The 20531-nt window shown below is 42.5% G+C and overlaps 1 protein-coding gene across 2 annotated transcripts in view; it reads right to left on the bottom strand.

Annotated features, from left to right (window-relative positions):
• Positions 1–2165: 2165 nt before the first annotated feature.
• Positions 2166–20531, bottom strand: part of Ubp1 (upstream binding protein 1) — a 63140-nt gene continuing 44774 nt past the window's right edge. For both annotated transcript variants that reach the window (XM_090351816.1, XM_090351815.1), the window contains 8 exons: positions 17074–17177; positions 12267–12321; positions 10715–10808; positions 7711–7801; positions 6885–7000; positions 4130–4272; positions 3420–3471; positions 2166–2267 (listed from right to left, as the gene is read on the bottom strand). In XM_090351816.1, coding sequence (XP_090207942.1) covers positions 2230–2267; positions 3420–3471; positions 4130–4272; positions 6885–7000; positions 7711–7801; positions 10715–10808; positions 12267–12321; positions 17074–17177 — 693 coding nt within the window. In that variant the 3' untranslated portion in view covers positions 2166–2229. The remainder of the gene's footprint in view (positions 2268–3419; positions 3472–4129; positions 4273–6884; positions 7001–7710; positions 7802–10714; positions 10809–12266; positions 12322–17073; positions 17178–20531) is intronic.

The raw sequence follows: 20531 nt of genomic DNA on the forward strand, positions 1-20531 counted from the left end.
GCTCATGCCTATCATCCTAGTTACTAAGAGGGAGAGGGAGATCTGAGGATCACAGTTCAAACGCAACCCAGGCAGAAAAGTCTGAGACTCTTACCTTCATTTAACCACCAGAAAACCAAAGTAGCACTGTGGCTTGAGTGGTAGAAAATGAGCTGCAAACAAGAACAAAGACCCATGAGCACCTGACCTCTGCAACATTTGAACTGGGGTATGAGAAGCCCTGACTTCAGGTGACACAGTATAAAGATGTCCAGTGAGACACAGTTGGAAAACAATGATAAAACATTTATTATACTGAAAGTGTACATCCTACTATTTAAAAAAGTAGCAAATTTGCTGGTGCCATAATTTAACCTGTTTCACTGCCACTCAGTGTAATTTCAAGTTTGAGCTTCTAAATATTTTTACCCCATTTCTAAAACCTGATAAGGAATTCAAAATAGCACACAGCATTAAGTGACATTTATTGTTCCATAAATCATGAGACCCAAAAAGGAATGCTAGACAAGCAAAACTCTAAAACAGGAGATAAGTTCACCTCTTTTCAAGTGACTAGTACAGAAAGTATGTGATCAGTCACAGGAAAGCAAAGGACAGAAAGAATGAAAACGTCCAGACAGTGCTTCTGTATAGCAAATATCCCCTTTTGTGAGTAAAAATGTTTAAGTTTGTACTCATTGAAGTAGTTTGTCTTCTGGGACATTTAAGATTTCAAACTTACAATAATTCCTATTTCCACTGGAACAAGGATGAGACTCAAATAGCACATTCAAAGCAAAAAAACAAACAAACAAACGAGTACATGGGTAAGAGATGCTGTCATTAAAACAAGTTTTTTTAAAACAAAAATTCAGTCTGGTACACTGCAAGTCTAGAAATCTAGTTTGGTGATGAATTCCGCAAAGGTTTTCAGGAAAGGGAGAATTGGATTCCCTTTGAAAACGGTATGTTATTTAGCACACAGTATTTCATTTTATGAGAGGCACACTTTTTATTTAAAATAAAACAGCCATGATGTATGTTTTTAAAAGCCCCTAGAGGACCACCAGAATGTATGTCCATGATTGTACTGAAGCTCAGTATTAGAGACTTAAGGAATACATACGTCCATTTTAGTGTTTCATGTATGTCATCTAGTGTTTCCATGACTAATCTCATCTCATTTGTAACACCAAATCAGAAGCGACCAACGACGACTGCTCCCTCTCGTCAGTCACCTATTTCTAACGTTGTGGCTAGGGCTTTGAGACAGGTTTTAGTAACAGAACTGGGTGCCAAGCTGTGCACCTGTGGTCCCAGCCACTACCAAGGAAGCTCAGACAGGAGGGTCCCTGAGCCCGGGAACTTGAGGCTAGCCTGGGCAACAGTGAGTCCCTGCCTCCAAAAAACTGTTTGAGGAAAAAGGGATGAGGGTGAATGAAGATGGAGGAAAGGAGGAAAATGGGAGAAAAAAAAAATCACAAATTTAAAAGACAAGGTGGCATCAAAAAATAAAAACCAGAAACTAAAATGCTAAAAATGGAAGCAGAAGCAAAAAAAAGTTCAATAAATCTGTGACAAAGCAAAAACCACAGAAGTCTTTGTACCTATTAGGATTTACACTGATCCTCTCACCAAGGTACTCCTGATAATGCAGTTGGCTTGGTCAAGCCTGTCTTCCTGGCGTGGATCTGCCCTAGTCGGTCAGGATTCCGTCAGATGATCATACACCCTCACCCCTGCTTCCGAGAAGGTGCGAGCCTCTTACCTTACCACCACCTGCCACTCCACACAGCACACCTCCCGCCTCCAAGTCCACTCTGGCTCCACAACACTCCCCATCTCCTCCCCAGGTCAGCACAAGGGTCAAGCAATAAAAGCCAAACTGGCACAGAAAGGTAAAAATGCCCACAATAAGTTTTTTACATTCATTTCCAAACTGCATACAGTGTAAAAAGCCAGCAAAGGCTGCTTCTGGAACTGTTTACTGGCCTGCACCCCAGTCTCCAGAGCTGGACGCACGCTGGACGCACGCTGCCCGGCGTGCATGCTCGCACGAGGCCGCTAGGCTGTGGCAGTGACGGTGAGGAGATCGGCCTCTCATACAGCTCATTAGGAAGGTCGTATCTTGTGTTTTCAATATGAAACATCACTTATGGTAAAATCCAATCCCAAGACTTATTGGATTCAGTCTTCACACACTTGTAAGCGTGACTTTATTTGGTATTGAATATAGTTCAGTCTAAGATGTCACTTCAAAATTATGTGGATACCATCATTATTTTCAGCTGCAAAAAAGAAAGTATTTTTTTAACTGAGTTTAGAAAAATTAGTATCAAATCTAAAACTCTAAAACTTACAAGGTTGTCTTTAATACTAATTTAGGAGGAAAAAAGCTGATTAATTTGCTCTTCCCCCTAGATAGTTTCAAGTGCACCTTTCCCCTTTACATACTCTGCTCTCACACCCAGCTCCCACATGGCTTGCCTGGTCTTCAGGGCAGGGTTGGCAAGGAGAAAAGACCTGGCGGCAGACCAGGCCGCTAGGGCAGAGCGGAAGGCAGCCATGCACACATCAGACAGACCAACCTGAAGGTACAAATGTGAATGCACACAATTCACTGCCTACTTGACATATTTAAAATGGAACTTCACCCCTTTTTCCCCACCTCATTTACCTCTAAAGAGACTACCACCTGCTCAGTTGCTTAGAACCCATCAGTTGTAACTCCTCCCGCAAATGTGGGACGCAGTGAGTCCTGCCCATAAACCTGTAGGATCCATTACCTCTGTCCAATCTTACGACACAGCATTCAAAAGCAAATGGAAAATCTTATTGCTGCTTGTTTAAACTTTACTGACTTCCCAATGCATTTCAAGTAAACTCCACTCTTCCATCATCACCAAGTGACCTGCTAGACCCTGTCCTCCTACTCCATCTTGCTCGGCTCACCACCCTTCCCCTCACTGTAAGGCCTCTTTCACTCCATCCCCACAGCCACGTGCATTCCTGTGCACAAAGCCCCGCCCTGCCTGGAGCAACATGCCATATCTCAACCTTGGAGCTGCCCTCTAATCCTCTGTTCTCCGTCCCACACCCCCGCCCTTAAACCATACTTTTGTATTCTTTCGTGGCTTAAAATGCTGGTAAGTTTTGTGTACCGGCTAGTTTGGGTGTGTGTTCATCAGTGAAGAAACTTGTAAGAATTCTAAAAGCATGACATTTGACAGAAAATAAAATGCTGGCTGAATGAACATATTTTCCCCCTGTTCAATATTTGCTCATTCGGTAGAACCACTCAAAATAAGCTGTTCATCTATTTCTCCAACTCTAAAATTCGCAAAGACAGTATTTTCAAGAGTCATCACACAGAGGGCTGCTAGAGGCACACACAATCTTTCATGAATACAGTTATTTCAAGACAGACACACACCATGTACCTTTTACTGTGGAGAATAAAAAACAACTCTCATCTTGAAAGTTTTGAACCATCTAGAAGAAAGCAGATATGTAAGTATAATTAAGACCCAAGAGTCCTTTCCCTTAAGTAACAAGAAATGACTTTAAAAAGTAAGGGAAACCTACATTCTCCATGGTCACAATAAGTCATGAAGACAGTGTGAGCTAGTAAACCTCTACATCTGCCACACCAGCTGGTCCTGGTGATACTGGAGCCTGCCCTGAGTGGTACCTGAGAGGTGAGTGGGTTCCAGGCGGCCCTCAGGGGAGCACTGAGCACTCCCTGCCGGGTCCTATGAGGAGTATGAGGAATGACTAGCCCAATCTGAACAAAGTCAACGAACACAACAGGGGTAGAGGGCAGAACTGTACTTCTAACCGTACAGGTCCTTTACACACTGGCCAGCAGACAAAAGGAGAATACAGTTAATGCCTCATGTTATTAAAATTAACAAAATCGGTCCCTAGTCTTAAGATTCTTCTGATGAGTGCTTGAATTCAAGGGCTTTCTCTGACTTGGTCACATACAATCACTGCACGCCTATAACCTCATTTACGCTCACAATTTTGATCCCTGACCTCTTGAAAATGTTTTGTATTTACTAAACAGACCACAGCATTACTCTCCTGTCCCACGGTATCCATACAGAACAGTGTGAATAAAAGAATGAGCCTTGCCTGTTAAATTTACCTGATCGCTAACGAGAATGTGAATGCCAGTGGGACCCTGTCTGTACACCTGGGTAATTTTGTGGAAAGGAATATTAAACACCGATGCAAGCTTTCGAGCAACTTCTGAGGCAACCATTTCTTCCAAATAGATTGCATGATAAACTGAAATGAAAACAGGAAAAAACATTTTACTAATAATCTATGATCTGTTTGTACAGATAAGTGGGAACACGTTAACATTTCTCCTTCCCCTTATTAACTTAAAAGTCTACAACTACCCATAGGAAAGGTTAAGAATGGATTATTATGCTTACTCATAATCTAAGAAACATTAACAGGATTGGGCACTGGTGGCTCATACCTATAGTCCTAGCTACTCAGAAGGCTGAGATCTGAGGATCATGGTTCAAAGCCAGCCCACAAGACTGTTATCTCCAATTAACCACAAAACACCAGAAGCAGAGCTCAGGCTCAAGTGGTAGAGCCCTAGCCTTGAGCAAAAAAGCTGAAGGACAGCACCTAGGCCCAGAGTCCAAGCCTTTGCAGCAGCACAAGAAAACAACCCAAAATGCTGCCAAAAAAATGACTAAAGCAAGGGGGTTGGCGGTCAAACCCTAGAAATACACCCTAGTAAAATCAAAGGGAACACTACCACCACAAAAACAACAACAGTAAGGAAAGAGAAAATGAATCCTGATCCTTATAAAATGTTCCAGCCACAAAAGGCGCATGGTATCCTTAATATGTGGCTGTTAGATCCAAAGAGTACAAGAGCAAGGACTCAAAAGTTGTATACCCAATGCTATGGACATGGTAATGAAAATATAAACATAACTATATAGATATAAAAACCTATGACTCTATAAACATGTTTTATTTCGTAAACTAATATGTATCTATGACATACAAACCCTTAGCCTAATTTTGATTAAGTTCTAAAAACTAAGTGCCAGTGATTGTATACAGAGATTCCCTTCTTGAACATTTGTTTGTTAAACTTGCCATTTGAAATATGATGTAAAAATCAATGTTAATAAATTCTTTAATAAAACAAAACAAAACAAAAATGTTCCAGCCATAGTCCACCCAGCATCTTCCATTTTGGAGATATATAACTGAACAACATGAAACATCTGCATGGTATACAGCTATAGTTAAGTCTCAGCCATGTAGGCCCTGGCTTGTTCACCACTCAAGCCAGCCATTAATCAGGAGGATCACTGCTGAGAATTCTGCTTCTCCAAAGAAGCCAAAGTTGTGTAATTACAGGAATGTCTGTTAATTAAGATAGCCATATTATTTACATAACATCTCTGGCTATTTTAACACTATGACAGTTAAATGTTTATAAGGCCTTATGGTCTAAAGAGTTTGATATCTCTATATATCCTCAAACAGAAAAGGTTTGCTGACCCAATCAAAGGTTATGGTCTACAATATTTCCAAACCCTTCCACCAACATTCATGTTAAGGACATAACGTTCCAAAAGTCTTTATCTTGCTGATTTGTAAAGAAGATTTGGTCAGGAGCATAAGCCTAGTGGTTGAGTGCTTGCATTGCATGCATGAAGCCCTGGGGTTGATTCCCTAGTACCACATATACAGAAAAAGCTGGAAGTAGAGGTATGGTTAAGTGGTAGAGCGCTAGCCTTGAGAAAACGCAAGGACACTGTTCAGGCCCTAAGTTCAATTCCTAGGGCTAATTAATATCCCCCCCCCCCACACAAAAAAAGAATGTATTTAAGGTTGCAGGGAAATAATACATGCATAGCTCTTTTTTCAAGTTTGAATGACTCGGATAGAAAGCTCAAAATTATGACTACTATCCTTGCAACTTCTCAGTAAAATTGAAGCTGTAAGATCATTTATTTTTGGTAATACTAGGGTTTGAACTCAAGCTGTCACACTTACTAAAGAGGTGCTTCAGCCAGGCACTAGTGGCTCACTCCTACAATCTTAGCTTCTCAAGAGAGGCTGAGTCCTGAGGATCATAGTTCAAAGTCAAACCCGGGCACTAAAGGAGATCTATCTCCAATTAAACTGGAAATGGTGCTGTGGCTCCAGTGGTAGAGCGCTAACCTTGAGTTAGAGTTCAGGGACAGCACCCAGGTCCAGAGCTCAAGCCCCATGACCAAAATAAAATAAATAGGTGCTTCAACATTGAACCATAAGCCTACTCCCCCCCTCACCCCCCGCCAGGAGCCTTGACTACTTGTTTCAAGGCAAATAGGTGCCTATTTGGATTCATATAAAAACATGTTTCTCTGAAAAGTCTTGAGTGTGCTGCATTCATTTGATTTCACAATGTTAGACAAGGGTGACAGTACCAGCTACCCATCATGCAATGACAGTAGGATTGTAAGAGTCTCTCATATCAAGTGTGAAGGATACAGACACCTCAGTATGTATGTGTGTGCACATATATATGTGTATGTATACACACACACACACACACACACACACACACACACACACACACACACACACACACACACACACACACACACACAGAGTGGTGCTGAGGACCAAACCCAGGGCCTTGCACATGGGAAGCAAACACTTCATAAAACTGCATCCTCAGCCTATGTATAGTTGGCTAAGGAGGGACCCTCTTGTGTTCTTGGTGAGCTAGAGAGAGAGCGCCACAGTGTGGCTACAATGACTGAGAAAGGCAGCTCGTTTCCTTTGGCCCAAGATCCACTACTTGTTTCTGCTAAGACCCGATCTTGTCCTTCCTGTTGCTGTGATGGGAACGCGCCACTGTCAGTACCCACCGTACGGTGTCCCACCGCTGCTCTCGCTATTGCCGGCGGCATGCAGCTGCCCTGGCAGCGCCGGGCTGCTTGGCTGCTCCCGGCAGACATAGATGGTTAAACGAGGCCTAACTGACCTGCAATCAGAAGACGCCACTGATGAGCCTGGGAGAGAATGCAACCTCAGCAAATTCACAATGAGAACTACAGGAATCTAAACTCTAGTTCCTTAGAACTTTTTTTAAAAGACACAATGTTATTTCAATATACAAGAGAATTTACAAATAAAAATATAAAAACCACACACCTCACACCAACTATCACAGGTGCTCTAATATGATGATCCAGACTCTAAACCATCGAGATGGTCTGTCACATGCTGGTGAATTTAAGTTTCAAGATAAAGTAAGCAATTTAAAATCAGTAGGATTCAATTTAAATGGAATTCTCACACAAGTCTAGAAACAGCAATGATAGTAAAAGCCGGCAGTTTACAGTTCTATCATTTAAATTCACAATTAGAAGTTTACATTTTAATAGCTGTTTAATAATAATAATGACCTCACCTAAATTAGGAGTTTTGTTTTCTTGGCAACAAACCCAGTCGTCTCGAAGAAATCAGTACTGCCCATGAGATTGCTACCAGTCTTAGTCTACCTCTCCCTCATCAGAGCCTGCATCATATCTGGGCCTGCCCTGAAGGTGTACACAAAACAGTCTTCTCGTGAGCATGAGGCTGCCGTGGCGTGACGGCGCACACAGGCACACGCCAACCTAGTGTGGAAACACATTCTGCCCAAATCCCCCGCGCAAAGAAAGGCACACAGAACAGTCCGCAGCATTTTACCTTGACTTCAGTGAATTATAGAGCCGAATTCCATCAGCTGCACCACAAATTTGAACTAAATCCTCTTTTGACAGCTTTAGTAAGTCGGCACCTAGACAGCAAAGAGATTCATCTCAAATGACTAGAAAAAGAACAGAAATAGCTGATGGCTTCACAGATATCTGTCCTACATGACAATGGCAAGTATTCTGAATACACACACCATACACAAAACACAAAGACAGCATACATCTGTCCCTCCAAGCATAAAAAAAAGTGCTGGCCTTCTAATGTCCTGCAGCAAGGAGCTGAGAGAGATAGCAAAGGAGGATATTCTTAGGAGAGGAACACCAAGGCACAATGCCTCTGGTCACATAAAACATTTATTAAAATGAACCATGGAAATGGAAACCATACATTTTTTTTTCTTTGTTGCCGTTTTTATCTTATTTGTCTTTAGGAGGGTAAAAGGGGGAACTGAAATGGAGGGGCAAAGTGTGAACAAATGCAGCAGTGGTACTCACTGGACACTGTTGAAAATGAACTTTACAACTTGTGGGCAGAGACAGGAGGGGAAAACAGAGAGCAAGGTGACATTGTCCCAAAAGTATATTCTTTAAATGATTTATGTAACTGTAACCCCTCTGCACATCCCCTTTATAACAGAGAAAAAGAAAGAAAGAAAGAAAGAGAGAGAGAGAGAGAGAAAGAAAAGAAAAGAAAGAAAGAAAAAAAGAAAGAAAGAAAGAAAGAAAGAAAGAAAGAAAGAGAGAGAAAGAAAAGTCCAGAAGCCCATCATCAATGAGCAAAAGCCAGAGTGCTGTTTCCACTGCAGGGTTTACTGTGAAACTACCTTCCCCTCACTGCCAGGCTGTGGTTGTGGCTAAGTAGCCTCAGGTAGATAAACCTCCAATGCTGTCCTGGCATGTCCTTTATTTTACAAAGGAAGAAATGAAAGTCCTTCATTTGGATAACTTGCCCGAAGTCACTCCATGAGCTAGTAGCAGAATAACTATGCTATGTGGGTCCACTGTCTTTTGTCTTTACCCTCTTTTCAGTCAAAGTGCAGTTTATTAGAGGCATGACTTCTATATAGAATATAATAGAAACATTTCAATGGGAGTCGACTAAAAGGTCAAAGAAGTGTAATTCATGACATGAGCACTGGTGCAAAGTTTTTTTTTTAACGGAATCATAAAAGCAGCGAGAGAGGAACTTTCCCTTCTACTTGGGCCTACTATACACATCTGTGAAGGGTCCACAACTGTGACAAGAGGAATGTGTGCACTCGCGCATTGCACACATGCAGACACACAGACTTGATCCAATTCAGAGAACTGAAAACAAGTGCAAACTGCAGCCCTTCCCAATACTTGACTCTTCCCAAGAGACCTCACTGTCCTCCTATTGATGCTCTGGCTGAGGGAATGTGCCAACCAGGCACACGCCCAGCTTCCCACTGACCCCACAGAAATCCTTAAGCTAAGGAAGGGGGTGGGGGTGGGTGCAGCCATTTGATTACTGTTCAAAGTGACAAGAACTCAAGAGTTTGTAGGCACAAGCACGCATCTGCCTAACATCCTAGCACTCACCAGGGGCCTTCACCAAACCAGCTGTCAGAGCGCTTTCTACTGTCTAGGCATTTCATCTTCCTGTCCTGAGAGCTTTAAGATGTCTCTCTCCCCCACTCTGTCATTTCTAGTTCTTCACTCATAAAAGTCTTTACTTAATTATAACAAATGTGGATCCGAGCTAGTAAATTACTTCCATTTAGTACTTTAAATTTTAAGGAGTCAAAGAACTACGTGAAAACGACTACTCACTGTACAAACAATATAATAAATGACCTAACAGGAAACCAGGATGTTTGTGAAATCAAGCAATCCTTCAGGCTGGGCGTGAGCACGTATTGTCCTCTTAAAGGGAAAACTATTCCACCAGCTTCATAAGCTGAAGGAAGAGCGGCCACTTTCCTGCTCAGGGACAATACAGGTGCAATACAATTTGGTGTGTTTTGTGAGGAAAAGGACAAAGGACAAACATTCATAAGATGCTACTTCTGCCCACCTGGTCTATCAACCTCTGTACTGAATAGACCTCCTACCTCATCACCTGGACACCACTCTTTGATCCCTGTTAAAATCCTATCCAAGCTCCCCAAGCTCCTTGTGTACAAACTGACTACAATATATAGAATCCACACTATGAAACACTACTCTAAAAGGAAAAGGAGGGCTGGGAGTGTGGCCTAGTGGTAGAATGCTTGCTTGCCTACCATGCAGAAAGCCCAGGTTTTGAGTCCTTAGTACTATATATACAGGAAAAGCTGGAAGTGGCACAGCACAAGCCTTGAGCAAAAGGTGTCCAAGAACAGTGCCCAGGCCCAGGGTGATTAAAAAAAAAAAAAAAAAGGGACCACACTATAGATATACACAAGAACTTGAGAAGATCTTGACATCTTTAAGAACTAGTAAAAGCCAGTCTCCACAATTCATATCCCAATGATTTCTAATTCCATTTCTATACTCACAAACTGGTACAATTACAATGTCTTTAGTGGCATGGGATAAGGGACATAAAGGGAGCCACTAAAGGGAGGACCTTGTGATGATGCCCTTAATCTCTATACTAACGGCAGTGGTGACCACACAGGACATGACGAAATCACACACAGTACCAATGGGGACTTCCGGGATTTGAAGCTGAGATAAATTATGTGAGAAAACTGAGTAAAGGCATGCTGGACCCATCTCTGTACTATCTTTACAACTTCCTGTGAAGCCCAATGAAGTTGAAATGAAAAATTATTTCAAAATGAAGAGGAAGTGAAAAATTACTACTTAGAACTGAATATACGTACAAGTGAGGAAAATACAAGATTGTCAATGGAACTGATGCTTCCGAATTCTGGTGACATTTAATTTACATAGACATCATACAAAGATACTAGTATTTTTTATCAGCTTCATATGAATACAGTTTTTACATAATTTTAAGGTTGTGTGGGTATACACCTGGACATTACCTGAAAAATTAGAAAACAGTCTTGTGTAGGAAGAGAATCTGTTTTTCAATAGCCATTGCTGTGCTTCCTGGGTTGTAGCTGAAGGCTGAATTTGCTATTAAAAAGAAAATAGATAAATTTAAAAAAGAGAAAGAAAGAAAAGGAACATAGATAAAAGCATTTAAATGTAAAAAAAAAAACCCAAATCACTATAATTATCTCTATGTACCTATCTCTTTTAAATTTGTATATTTTTTATATAATTTAAAATTTCTATGTATTTTTTTATTTACTTTTTGTGCCGGACTTAGGGCTTGAATCAAGGCCTGGGCTCAGTCTCTGAGCTTTTTTAGCTTAAGATTAGTGTTCTACCACTTGAGCCACAGCTCTATTTCCATTTTTTTTTGGTCAGCCATGGGACTTGAACTCTGGGCCCGGACAATATCCCTGAACTCTTCAGCTCAAGGCTAGTGCTGTATTACTTTGAGCCATAGCGCCAGTTCAGTTTTCTGGTGGTTAACTGGAAATAATAGTTCCAGGCTGGCTTTAAACCATGATCCTCAGATTTCAGCCTCCTGAGATTACAGGTGTAAGTCACCTGCACCTGGGTTCCAGTTCTTTTTTTTTTTTTTGCCAGTCCTGGGCTTGAGCTCAGAGCCTGAGCACTGTCCTTGGACTTTCTTAAGGCTAGAGCTCTACCACTTGAGACTCTGCACCACTTCCAGCTTTTTGATATGTATGTGGTACCAAGGAATTGAACCTGGGTCTTTGTGCATGTGAGGCAAGCACTCTACCACTAGACCAAACTCCTGGCCCTCCAGTTCTTTTTTTTTAAGAGATAAATTGGAACTTGCTTTCTGTGCTCACATGGAAGCCTGCAGGTCCCTCCCTCCTTCCTTTCTTCTCTTCCTCTCTCTCTCTCCCTCGCTCCCAATAACAGCCTGCACACAGGCTTCTTTGTGCAGGCTTTCTTTGTGCGTCTTGGTTCCCAACATAAACATGGTTAACGCCTCTTGTTTGTGTTGGTAGCATGGGGATAAGAATTTAACTGGTTATTCTAGAATTTTTTTTGCAATAAACCAATTTTATAATTAGATAAATTAGAGAGAAGTCTCATGAACTTTCCTGCCTGGGCTGGTTCTGAACTGTGATTATCACCTCAGTCTCCTCAGTAGTAAGGATAACAGGAGTGAGCTGCAAGTGCTTGCCCATGAAAAATAGTTCCAAAAAGCCACACTGGTGGCTCATGCCTGTAATGTTACCTGCTTAGGAGGCTGAGATCTGAGGATCACAGTTTGAAGCCAAACCAAAAAGACTCTTATCTCCAGCCAGAAATGAAGGCATGGCTCATTGTGGTACAGCACCAGCCAGTTTTGAATGAAAAATCTAAGGTGTGAATGTGAAGCCCTGAAATCAAGCCCCAGAATTGGCATCTACATAGACACACCCCTTTCTCTACCCAACAAGAATGAGTCTGACTATCCAATGACCCATATAATTAATGATTCAAGCTCTTGTCAGAAATTTAAAAGTGTAGGCCCATAAAAGCAGCTGATAGGGAAAAGACACTTACTTCACTAGATGCCTGTGAAGCTCCATCTCCCTGGTGATTTGGGGAAGAAGAATTGCTGCAAAAAAAAAAAAAAAAGGAGGGGGGGATTTTTGTAATAAAAAAAATTAAAACATCAAAGGGTAGTAATCTAGATAACTCTGAAATAAGTTAGTATTACGGAAGATAGCCACTTAAGCTTGCAACAAAAATGCAACAGGCAGGTTAGACATCAATGTAATAATGATGATGGCAAGATAAAGACACATGGCAGATCCAGTTTTATCTGCCTTTCTGTACTAGTGAAAAATTAGTTTTGGAAAAAAGGTTCCCTAAATTCTTCACTAGGGTATCAGTTAGGGTGCTTTAGTTGGGGGGGGGATTAAATAAGTAAATAACTGCTGAACAATCTGAAGAAAATGGCTACACAGAATAGTATAATCATTATAGTCAAAAGTATAAAATGGAGCCGGTTGTGGTGGCTCACGCTTGTAATTCTAACTACTTAGGAGGCTGAGATCTGAGGATCAAGGTTCAAAGGCACACAAGGCACAAAGGGACCCAAAAGGATCCGAGACTCTTTATCTCCAAATAACCTCTAGAAAACAGGAAGTGGGGCTTGGCTCAAGTGTAGGGTGGTAGCCTTGAGCTGAAGGGCTCAGGGATAGAGCCCAGGCCAAGTTCAAACTCCTTCACACATTAAAAAAAAAAAATGTATAAACTATAAATGGTACCTTCCTTTAATTAATACATCTACCCATGAACAAGTTGTACAGGCTTTCACCTGTCCTCTTTACTAGCTACTTGAAAGACTGAGAACAGAAAGATGTGGTTCAGGGTAGCCTGGGCAGAAAGGCTCGTGAGACCCTTTTTCAACTCCTAGCAGGGGACAGTAATGCATCCTTATCCTAAATTGCATGGGAGGCCAAGCTTGAAAGTTCCAGGTAGCCTGGGCAGACATCTGTGACACTCCATCGCAGTGGAAGAAGGTGATGACATATATCTTTCATGCCAGCTAACAAATGGGAAGCCTAAAATAGGAGGACTTGAAATTCAAGCCTGCTGGGAGCCAATGGCTCTACACCTGTAATCTTAGCTACTCAGGAGGTTGAGATCTGAATATCAGTTTTTAAGCCAGGCTGAGCAGGAAAGTCTGTGAGACTATCTCCAAAAACAACAACAAAACAAAACAAAACAACAAACTACTCAGAAAAAAAGTCAAAAGTGGCACTGTGGCTTAAGTGGTAGAGTGATAACCTTGAACAAAAAGATGGAGCTTAGGCCTTGACTTCAAGCCCAGGAAGCGGGGGAATAGGGGGGATATCTAGGCCCACACTCTGGCAGAAAGCAGACTAAATTTATCTGGGTGCTGGTGGCTTACTCCTGTAATCCTAGCTACTCAGGAGGCTGAGATCTGAAGGCCAGGGTTGAAAGCCAGGCTGGTACAAAAAGTCCATGAGACTCTTATCTCCAACTAACCTCGAGAAAAATGGAAGTGGCTCTGTGGCTCAAGTGGTAAAGAGCTCAGGGACAGTGCCCAAGCCCCGAGTTCTAGCCCTATGACCGACAATAACAAAAACAAATAAAAAGGACTAAATTTATCTATCTAAAAAATAACCAACCTCCAAAAGGGCTGGAAGGAGAGTGCAGCCAATAATGGCAACCTACCAAGTATAAGGCCCTGAGTTCAAATCCTAGTACTGCCCCTCCCGTAAAATAAATAAATAAATAAATGAGGGCTAGGAGTTTGGCCTAGTGGTAGAGTGCTTGCCTAGCATGCACAAAGACCCAGGTTTGATTCCTCAGTAGCACATACATAGAAATAGAGCTGGAACTGGTGCTGTGGCTCAAGTGGTACAGCTTTAACCTTGAGAAAGTCCAAGGACAGTGTTTCACCCTGAGTTCAAAGCCCAGGACTGCCCCACTTCAAAGAAAGGGGGGGGGGGACATACAGATAGACACAGAGAGAGACACACAGAGAGAGAAACCTGCACCACCATCCTTGCTTCTAAGGTAAATGGAAAATGGAAGTAACTCCCCAGAGCATATAACACCTTTCTGGCTCCTAATTCCTTCCTTTGATTTAGCTGATTGCTCATGTTCTTCACTCAGCAGAACTGAAGTTCCTTACGCATCTACAGAGCACTGGAAACTAGAAACAGTAGGTTCTCAGGGAATATTTAGTCAACTAGCAGACTCAGGAGTCTGCATCTTACCTCTGAAGTCACAGCTATTTTCTAACCATTTTCTGACTGGCTGGGAACCTCTTCCATACTACCAACTGTCCTCTCAAATATTCTTCTTAAAAAGCACAAGAATTTACATGAAAACAAGCTGCCTGACCCCCTTAGCTCATGGGGAACAGCATGATTTTATCTGTTGTTCTTTTTAAAATAGGGGCACATTAGCATAAGTAGAGTATAAAAACAGAACTTTTTTTCCCTGGAAGTCTTGAGTGTTTTTCTTCACCAAAACAAAAGCTTTCTTAAAAAAAGGAACAAGAGTAGGGCCAGAGTAGCTCAAGCATATGTATCAAAGTTGACGTCTCAGGACCACAGTTCAAAGCCAGTCTGTGGCAGGAAAGTCTGTAAGAAGCTTTTGAAACTACCACAAAGCCAGAAGTACAGTTCAAGGTGCTAGACTTGAGGGGGGCAGGGGGAAGGCTCAGAAGCAGAGCCCAGACTTGAGAGCTAAGTCCTAGGATCAGCACCCATCACCACCAACAGCCCAAAGCCAAAGGCATTTATAAACTCCAAATCAGTTCCCCAACGAAAATAGAGGGTCAGAGGCCCTCACCAACTCTGATTCTGAAAACTACCTCCTGCTCCCATCCTGAGCTGCCTATAGTCTCAGTTGCCAAAGACTGTTAAGGGAATAAAATGAAACTTTCCACTACCATTCTAAAACCATAGAAAGACTGTTGTAACTGAGCAGGGGTGAAGATTCTTTTTTTTCCTACCAAGGGCAATTTGAATATTAGTAACACCATGTTAGCTCATATACTGCCAATACTACTGTGGACATCAGATGAGAAACATATGTGACTGTCTTATTATGAATACAATGATTTCTTGAGCCTTTAAATAGGCATTCTCCACTCCTGCTTTAAAAGTAAAATAGAAGCCAGGCACGGTGGCTCATGCTTGTAATCCTAGCTACTCAAGAAGCTGAGATCTGAGGATTGTGGTTCAAAGCCAGCCCAGGCACTAAAGACCATGAGACTCGCACCTCCAATTAACCACTAGAAAACCAGAAGCGACACTGTAGCTCAAGGGGCAGGGCAGTAGCCTTGAGCTGAACATTTCTGGGACAACGCCTAGGACCAGAGCTCAAGCCCCATGATGGACCAAAAAAAAAAAAAAAAAAGATAGTGTATATCTGTACAGAAGGAAAAAAAATAGGGCAGAAAATAACCAGTTTGATATAACAAAAGACCAAAGTTCTTTGTACTAAATCATGTTAACTTATTCAGGTCCCCTTAAAGATACCGTTCTTCTCTGTGAAGCCCATTAATACACACTCTTTAATCTTTCAAAGACTACAACTGGGAGGGAAGGGGAGACACTGTCCAAAAGGAAATATACTCTTTACCTGTCTTAACTTTTAACTGTTATCTCCCTGTACATCATCTTTATAATAATGATTTTTTAACTATCTTTCAAAGATGGTGGGCCGGGAGTGTGGCCTAGTGTAGAGAGCTTGTTTCTATTCCTCAGTACCACATAGAAACAAAAAAAGCCAAAAGTGGCACTGTGACTCAAGTGTCAGAGCATTAGCCTTGAGTACAAAAAAAAAAAAAAAATGTCCAAGGACAGTGCCTAGGCCCTGAGTTCAAGCCCAGGACTGGCAAAAATAAATAAATAAAAATTAAAATTAAAAATCCTTTGAAAGACTGAATCCTGGCTATATCTCGAAATACCCTGTCTGAAATTACACCAATGTACAGTAGATTTCCCACCATTCCACTTCAGACACACAAAACAAGGCTAATGTAGCTGGGCACCGTGGCTCACACCTATAATCCTAGTTACACAGGAGGCTGAGATCTATAGATCCCTGTTGGAAACCAGCTAGAGCAGAAAAGTCCAAGAGACTCTTCTTTCGTCAGTTGTGAAGCTTGAACTCAGAGCCTGGGTGCTATCACTGAGTTCTTTTTGCTCAAAGCTAGCACTCTACTACTTTGAACTACAGCACCACTTCTGGTTTTCTGGTGCTTAACTGGAGATGAGTCTCTTGGTCTTTACTGCCCAGGCTGGCTTTGAACCGTGATCCTTAGATCTCAGCCTGAATAGGTAGGATTATAGGAATGAGCCACCAGCACCCTGCTTCTTGAGACTCATTCATTCATTCATTCATTCATTCATTCATTTAGGCCAGTTGTGGAGCTTGAACTCAGGGCCTGAACACTGTCCTTGGGCTTTCTCAAGATTAGAACTCTACCACTTGAGCCACAGCACCACTTCCAGCTTTTTTCCATGTATGTGGTACCAAGAAATCGAACCCAGGTCTCTGTGCATGCTAGGCAAGCACTCTACCACTAGGCCAAACTCCAGCCGCTCCAAGAGACTTTTATCTCCAATTAACTAGCAAAAATTTTGCCAGAATTGGAGTTTGAAATAAGTGGCAGAGTGCTTGCTAAGCAATAGGAAGGTCCCGAGTTCAAACTCCAGGACTATAAAAAGAGGGAAGGAAGGAGAGAAGAAGGGAAAGGGGGAAAGAGTCAGAGAGGGGGGGAGGGAAAAGAGAGGAGAGAGAAGCTGCTAACAATGAGAGGGGAGAAACTTGAAGGAGCCGGTGCACTGGTGAAGCACAGGCATGTGTACACAGGTACCTGTCTGGGATGCTGCACGTGCTCTGCTGTGAGGAGGTGAAAGTGGGCGCTGGGGAAGGGCTGTTATTCACATAGGTTGTGGGGGTATCAGGCCACGGAGAACACTAAGGATAGAAACAGAACAAAATTAATGACGCGCTTTTTACATTTGGGAAAGATACTCTTGCAATTCACTCTCTAATCTGACCAAATACAAGATACCTGATGTTTAGCAAGTACCCTCACAGATAAGTGAAATTTACCCTGCTATGTGTGTCTAGACATTAATGTTAGAGAAGCCCTCAAGTGCTAACTTTCTAAAGCTGTTTTAAATATAGATGTCGTCTCACTGCTTTTACCTCTTTCTTAACCTCTGTCCCAACAGGCACCTCTGAAGGCTGAGGAACAGCAGAGACAAGAAAAGTCTCCCAAGCAACACGTGACAGTTGAGCATGGAGACCTGGGCAGTGGTTAAGCCTCCTTCCTGCTGCTGGTCCCTTCTACTCCGAGAAGCAACCTTGATTGCACCCGTGTAATTCTTTTCTTTTTCTTTGCCAGTCTTAGGGGTTGAACTCAAAGCTTAAACACTGTCCTTTCTCAAGGCTAGCACTCTGCCACTTGAGCCACAGCACCACTTCTGGTGTTTTCTAGGTATGTGGCACTGAGGAATTGAACCCGGGTCTTTGTGCATGCTAGGCAAGCACTCTACCACTAGGCCAAACTCCCGGCCCCTCTTCTTGATCATTCTTAACATAAATAATAACCCCCAAGGAACAATGGGCTGGTCCAAATGTCAAAGTACAAGAGCCACGGCAGCACTGCTCTACAAGGCGTCGAGCCATGTGGATGTTGATATTTTCTCAGAGGGACAGTGTGAACCCAAGTAGTTTTCAGCCCCAGACAAAACTGCTACCCTAGCAAAGATGCAAAGACACACTGAATACAACCATTAGGAGGGGTGAGGAAGCCAATGGTGAGAGTGCACTGTGCAGTAGGAGAGTCACATTTCTCCTGAATAGGGAGGGCCATGTCAGGACCACTAGCATGAAGCAGCTAAGAAACAGCGGCATTCTCACAGCAGAAACCAAGTCTCCCCAACGGGGCTAACAAGTCACATCTTATACCCATCAGAAGTATAGATAGGGGAAAGAAAATAGAAAACAAACATCCTTTACAACAGTTTATTTATCTGCTCAAAAAGAGGAAAAACAGGGCCAGGAGTTTGGCCTAGTGATAGAGTGCTTGCCTAGCATGCACAAAGACCCGGGTTCAATTCATTGGTACCAAAAACACAGAAGAAGCAGAAGTGGTGCTGTGGCTCAAGTGGTAGAGCGTTCACCTTGGGGAAAGCCCAAGGACAGTGGTCAGGCCAAGTTTAAGCCCCAGATGTGGCAAAAAGGGAAAAAAAAAAAAAAAAGGAACAAGAAGAAGGGAGGAGGAGGGGGGGGGGAGGAGGGGGAGGAGGAGGAGGAGGAAGAAGGGGAGGAGGAGAAAGAGGAGGAGGAAGAAGGGGAGGAGGAAGAGGAGGAGGAGGAGGAGGAAGAGGAGGAGGAGGAGGAGGAGGAGGAGGAGGAGGAGGAGGAGGAAAGGGGCCAGGAGTATGGCCTAGTGGTACAGTACTTGCCTAGCATGCACGAAGCCCTGGGCTTGGTACAACATACACAGAAAAGGCCAGAAGTAGTGCTGTGGCTCAAGTTGTAGAGTGCTAGCCTTGAGAAAGCCTAAGGACAGTGCCTGGGGCCTGAGTTCAAGCCCTAGGACTGGGTCAAAAAAAAGGCAGGGGGGGAGATGGAGTAGGGAGGAAAAACAATTGGAGACACTTTCTACTATTATTACCTTGCAAAACAGAACTGGTCAGCATTGCATTGGAACATACCAATTTCAATATAAGGATAGCTTTCACAATAATGCCCATTTTGGGGCATTCTTTGGACCCAAGTTCAAATCCAGCCTGGACTATATAGAAAATTCCACAGTCCTATGGTCACACAGCAAGACACTGTCTCAAAAAAATAAAACTAGGTCCAAAGTTGGGTCTAGTGAAAGAGTGCTTGCCTAGCATGCACAAAGACCCAGGTTCAATTCCACATACATAGAAAAAAACAGAAGTGGTACTGTGGCTCAAGGGATAGAGCTCTAGCCTTGAGAAAGCCCAAGGAAAGCACTCGGGCTCTGAGTTCAAGTCCTGGGACTGGCAAAACACACACACACACACACACACACACACACACACACACACACACATATTAAAACTAGCCAGATGCTGGTGGCTTACACCTGAAATCCTAGTTACTGAGGAGGTTGAGATCTGAGGATCACAGTTTGAAGCCAACCCAGGAACATCCAGGAGTCCATGAGACTCTATCTCGAATAAACTACTCAAAAAAGCTGGAAGTAGCATTGTAGATTAAGTGGTAGAGCAAAAAAAAAAAAAAGGTCAGGGACAGCACCCAGGGCCAAACAAAACAACAACAAAAAACTAAACAGAATATTTTTCATCTGTCAAAGAAACCTCCACAGCTTATACACTGAAGAATCAAAGACACTGTGAGCTAATGTATCAAATAATCTGTAGATGTCATATATTTGCTGTCATTCCTACTACCTAGATTTTTCTCCTAGATATGTTCCTTGCTTAATACAAATGATCACTTCACAGAATAAAATGTGTATCTAAAGTAATGTAAACCTTTATTAAATTTGTTTCCCCAAATTCGCCTTGGCAATTACTGTCAATTGTTTGAGGAAATGAAACCACCAAAAAGCTTCAAACTAGAACAGGCAAATAAGGTACTACTCATGCTCCAGATACACCTGTCTCACATTTTGTGCACATTTAAATGCTTCTAGCAGCTAGGGATGGAACCCAGGGCTGTATGCATGCTCGGGCAAACCTCTACCACTGAGCTCTACTGCAGTCTAGCAGTGCTATTAGCAATAATCCATGTACAGTGCTTACGTTCCTAAAGACAGTTTGTAATGCATAATGGTTATAGCAATATCATGTACTTGTACAGTTACAGGATCAGTACCCTGTGAATGAGCAGACTAAAGGATGATGACTCAACTTCACAACTTTGTTGTGAGCCAAAGATAAACAGCAGTGCTAGGATTACATGAACTCCAGCAGACATTAAGAGTTGCTGGATAACCTCCAGTGAAGAGGCATCAGCTAGGCATCTCCCCTCAGAATAGCAAGTGCCTTGCCCAAACAGTCCTCACCCTGCTCTCTCTTTTCAAGGTACTGGACTCAACCTAGTGCCTTTGGCCGCTAGACTCCCATATTTGTGTAATTCAAGAGCACAGTTTCTAAAGCAGAGGTGACAGAAAGTGTAAGTCATCCATGGAAGAGTGTTTTAGAAGATGATCAAAATGGAACCATAAAACTAGACACCTGTGTCCTATGGAATGGAAAAATGCAGGTGTACAAGACCTGGAGCTTGCCGGCCAAGTGCTGATCTCCTAAACCTCGGCTCTCA

The sequence above is a fragment of the Megascapheus bottae genome, chromosome 18 (genome assembly GCF_031878675.1).
Source record: "Megascapheus bottae isolate mThoBot1 chromosome 18, mThoBot2.hap1, whole genome shotgun sequence".
Classification (NCBI taxonomy): domain Eukaryota; kingdom Metazoa; phylum Chordata; class Mammalia; order Rodentia; family Geomyidae; genus Megascapheus; species Megascapheus bottae.